General features: G+C 37.5%; 1 protein-coding gene across 1 annotated transcript; it reads left to right on the top strand.

Moving 5' to 3' along the window:
* Positions 1–1,049: 1,049 nt before the first annotated feature.
* LOC119427907 (uncharacterized transmembrane protein DDB_G0289901) lies at positions 1,050–2,459 on the top strand. Its single transcript, XM_037695568.1, has 2 exons — positions 1,050–1,183; positions 1,539–2,459. The coding sequence occupies exons 1-2, from the start codon at positions 1,133–1,135 to the stop codon at positions 2,088–2,090; spliced, it is 603 nt and encodes a 200-aa protein (XP_037551496.1). The 5' UTR covers positions 1,050–1,132; the 3' UTR covers positions 2,091–2,459.
* Positions 2,460–4,811: the final 2,352 nt, after the last annotated feature.

Below are 4,811 nucleotides of genomic sequence, written 5' to 3'. Positions count from 1 at the left end.
ATCATATATATATATTTTTTTTCATTATTAAAAAAAAAATAAATAAAAGGCATAATGTTGAATTTTCAGTCATTTAGTATTCAAATTATGCAATACCAGTAAAAACATTAGACTGGATTTGATGGTAACTATGTTATCATTTTATACTCATATAAAGTATATCATAAGGATTTTGCATATGATGTGAAGAGAATGGAATTTACTATTATTATTATTTTAGTTTATTCATTTTTAAAACAAAACAAAACAATTCTATATACAATAAGAAATACAGTCGCTAATAAAATGAAAGGCAGCAAAAAGAAGAAAAAATCTTATATCTGCCCCTTTTTTTTTTTCAAAAAAATTAATTCAAACAACAATAATCTTCAAATAACAAAAACAAAATAAATAACTCCTTCTCGAGCAACAATTCATACAAAAACACATTAAGCTGTTTTTTTTATTTTTTATTTTATTTTTTAACAAATCAACTTTGATCATCCTCTTAAACATACACATTGATTTGGCATTGTTAACATCACTCTTGCACAATTGCTGAACCTGTTAAAGTTTTTGTTCGAAATTTATTGAGCAGCTGTGGCTCCAGAGCTGCAGATTCAGGAGTTCAACCTGATTTTTTTTTTAATGCTGCGCTTCATTTGATTAATGTGTCTTGAGCTCAATAAAATAAAACAACATTTTAGACCATTTGGAAAACATGAGGGATGCCTCTCGTCTATTGTCCTAATTTTTTCCTACGTCCCTGAACTTTATGACAATATGTAAAACAAGTTAAGAAATAACTGTAAAAATGTAATATTTGGCCTATTTGACCAGACACCAAGCCCCTCATTTTCTTGGCTTATTCCCAATTTAAATAGTGGAGTGTTTACATCTCAAAGTAAACCAAAAGTTATTTAAGATTGTTTTAATGTTATTGTACGAAAGCAACAAAGACATTCAAGTTAACTGCCTGAGACAGAGTCCCACATATACACGTGCACCTGAATGCAGCACAACCACAGCAGGTGTGGTCTATTAGTTGATTATGTCAGTGAGAAAATAAAAACCTCAAGAGCAACATCTTCATCATTCATCTCCAGAAGCAGCTGGAAGAGCTCAGTTGGACTCCTTGACCACACGCACCAAGATGAACAAGTTGTGCATTGTTCTCCTGCTGGTCCTCTGTTTCTTACCACAGGTTTGTTTAGCAATTATATATATATTTTTTTTTTTTCCAGTTTAACAAATGCCTAACTGGATAATTGATCTGTCATGTGAGTTTAAAGCTGATTCAGACTGTACTTGTTCAGACCAACTTAACTTTAGAAATCTTGTTCAAGATTATGTTTTGATTATTCTCAGCCCTTCCCAAATGGTACTCAACATTATCAAATGTGTGCTGTACTAGTATTAAAGGAAGTGCTCCCCCCCCCCCCCTTTTTTTTAATTTATTTAATTTTCGTTTTTTTCTGTCCGATTGTCAACTATTCTGCCTTGTAACTTTAATGTCTCTGATTCAACACACTATGGAAATTAATGCTTCACTTTTCCAGGTTTTGGCACAAAACGATACAGTGGCTAAAACTATAACTGGGGTGCTGGGCGCCGCTTCAAATTCCACCTCCCTGGCAGCAGGAACAAATGTCACGGCGCTGGGTGCTGCTTCCAATACCACTGCCCTGGCTCCAGGAATGACGAACGCTACGGTTCTGGGCGCCGCTTCCAATGCCACTGCAGGAGCTAACTTCACAGTGCTGGGTGCTGCTTCCAATGCCACTTCCAACAACACTGCACTGGTTGCAGGAGCTGCAAATGCCACAGTACTGGGCTCCGGTTCCAATGCCACAGTACTGGGCTCCGGTTCCAATGCCACCGCCTTGACTGCAGGAGCAAATTTCACTGTGCTGGGTGCCACTTCCAACGCCACCTCCCTGGCAGAAGTGAATGGCACAGAGCTGAGCACCGTTTCTACAATCACTACCACTCTACCTGTCAGCACTACTCTTGCCACCCTCTGCACCACCTGCAGTGGTTTTGCTGCAGGGTTCAACACATTAACTCTGTTATTCCCTGTGGTTCTCACTGCTATTTCCCTCAATGGCTGATCCAGTCATGACCCAGTCCAGCTTGTACTACTCATTCAGGTGGAATGGAAATGTCCTTATACTTCGACCCCTGTTCTACTTTGAGTGGAGGTGAAGTTGTGTCCACTGGAGCACATGAGGGATGCTGTCTTGTTTGCACTTACCATGGGGCACCATGTTCTCATACGTTTTTGTAATCTCTACATGGATTAAAGTTATTGGGGGAGGGGAGCATGAAGCTGTTAAGGAATTCTGTGTGTAGGGGGGTGTTTGACAACTTGTATTTTAAAAATATGGAGTTGAGATTCAGTCTGAATGTTTTACCTGTTCTAAAAATCAATGTGTATCATGTGCATTTTTTAAAGTTTAAATTAAAGCAAAGTATCTTACCATGTGTCTCCTGTTGCAAATTTTTTAGCAGTATTAAAATTTGCTTTTGACATTTAAGTTTTAAAGAAATTTCCTTGATGTATTTAAAATGTAAACTCTTGGTCTCCTTCCAGCTTGACTAACTTGTAAATCCAGTTGACAAATTTTATATTCTTGAAGGATGTAAAGGTCCACATTGATACAAAACCAGAGACGCCCAGCATCCTTCTCTTGGTCACCGGTTTCTCATTTGATCGGTGCTTTCGACAAAGATGACTGGGGGGAACGGTATTTTGCATTCCACATCTTTTTGGCCCCTGGGCTTTTGAGTTTGACACGTATGTTCTAAAGCTAAAAATTCCTCAGTTCAGTCTTTAGTCAGTTTCCAGTGGGCTGTACTAAAAAATATTTGAGTAGATTTTGGTTCTGAGTCAAACTGTCTTCAGCATAGAAAACCTCATTCAAACCCTCTCCAGAACCATATTGCTAATGAGCAGTATTTGAAGCAGAGGGGAAACTATAAACGGAGTAGCTTTATAGTTGAGCTTTCTTGGCCACTGAACAAAGCCTTTCTAGCTGCAGGCAGTGCTGCAATCACTCTGGCTCCATCATACATTCCTCCCAAATACTTCAGTTCAAAGGAATTCCACCTTTTTACTGGTTAAGAACCATGGCCTTTGGATTTGAAGTGGACTCCTAGAGCTTCACACTCTTATGATCTTCCCCAGCACATGCATACTAAGTCATGAAATGAACCAGCCAACAGAGCCACTTTTGTCAAAAGCAGAGGCAACCTGAAACCCTGAGCTTACCAAACTTGATGTCCTCATCCTGACTCCACTTGAGACCCTGTCCATGAATGTAAATCTAGCTTCAGTAGGTGGCAAATGTCCTTTCAGGCAGGGAGGCTTTGGTAACTTTGTCACCTCCACCACTCTAGTGATTTTGCAGAGGACTTCCCACAGCAAGCTGTAATGCAGCCTTTCAGGAAGCTCTCAACTGTGCATCTGTAGATGCTTAATGTTTGAACCAGACCTCTTTTAAATTTTTTTTTTTTTTTTTTTTTTTTTTGTTTAGCTGCTTTGAAAGGTGAACCATAGATTTTCTGAGCAGACTGAATCAGCAATCACTTGTTAAATTAATCATCTTACAGGTTTTGCACCATAAAGCTCTTATTCCCTAGTCCTATTTTAGTAAATGATGGCAGCTAGTTTGCAAAAAAGTTTTAATGGAGAAAAGTGGAACTATCAATTTGAGGCTTGAATGCTGTGACTTGCAGTGGCAAGGAAATGAGTCAGATGCATACATTTTATAAACTTTTATGCCAAATATGAAAATATATGCAAATTAAACCATAAACAGTCATGATCAGATGGCCCATATAGCATTTTAACTATCACACAGAGGAACATCAATTAGAGCACTTTTACTGGAGACAGTCAAATTTGATATTTGAGTGAATGAGGATCTAACAGGATGTCTCAGGCTGAGCTTCTTTATACAGCCTACATTAAGTCATTAACATGTAGAAGATTAATGTTATAAATCCATGGACTACATCCAACTTCATTTATAAACTTCACCCCAAATTTTAAAAGTCAAACAACTAACAGGCCAAACTGAGCATCTATGAGCTTCAATGAGAAGAAAAAACTTGGAGATTTTATTTTAGCAATTCAATTTCCTTATCTTTATTTCAAAAGACAGCATAAAATGTAACAGTTTTAACATTTGCATAATGTAATTGTAAATTAAGGGGAAACTACCAATGCGTATGTGATGTTTTTATTGTGCCGGATCTAAAACGTTTTAACTACATGCCGCCAAAAAAACTTTTAACACTCATTTTAGACATACATAACAACAAAAGTGAGGCTTGCAGTAAAATACTAACTTGTCTTTTGGATTTATTATTTTTGCTTCAGTATTACTCTTGCATTTAGTCAGTTTATTTTGTTTCAGTGTTGTTAGCATCGACATTACTTCCAGTTTTATTTGGTAAAACTGGTTTTGGTTTTGTTTCTTGTCACGCTGCCTGATTGCTGACGTCTGAGCTTGATTTAGTTGATAATCATGTATGTGCTTCTTGTTTTAGAAAAAAGTTCTGAAAAACGAACTCATACAATGACAAATCTCTTGTGCATTTGACCCATCACACATGTGACATACAGTAGCAATTTAAGTGCCAATGGAGCGGTTAGAAAGTGGTTGCTCAAGGACACCATGACATTTGAGCATAGCAGAGGATCAAACCTGCAACTTTTCTTTCCCCAGAAGGCTGCCCTACCACTGTGCCATGATTGCATCATTGTGTTTTGTTAATTATATTTGTTGCCGTGGCTTTGTTTGGGATTTATCCTTGTTTTTTTTTTT

The sequence above is a fragment of the Nematolebias whitei genome, chromosome 21 (assembly GCF_014905685.2).
Source record: "Nematolebias whitei isolate Nwh7 chromosome 21, NemWhi1, whole genome shotgun sequence".
Taxonomy (NCBI): domain Eukaryota; kingdom Metazoa; phylum Chordata; class Actinopteri; order Cyprinodontiformes; family Rivulidae; genus Nematolebias; species Nematolebias whitei.
The sequence above is the reverse complement of the archived record's forward strand: the minus strand, read 5'-3'. Positions and strand labels throughout refer to the sequence as shown.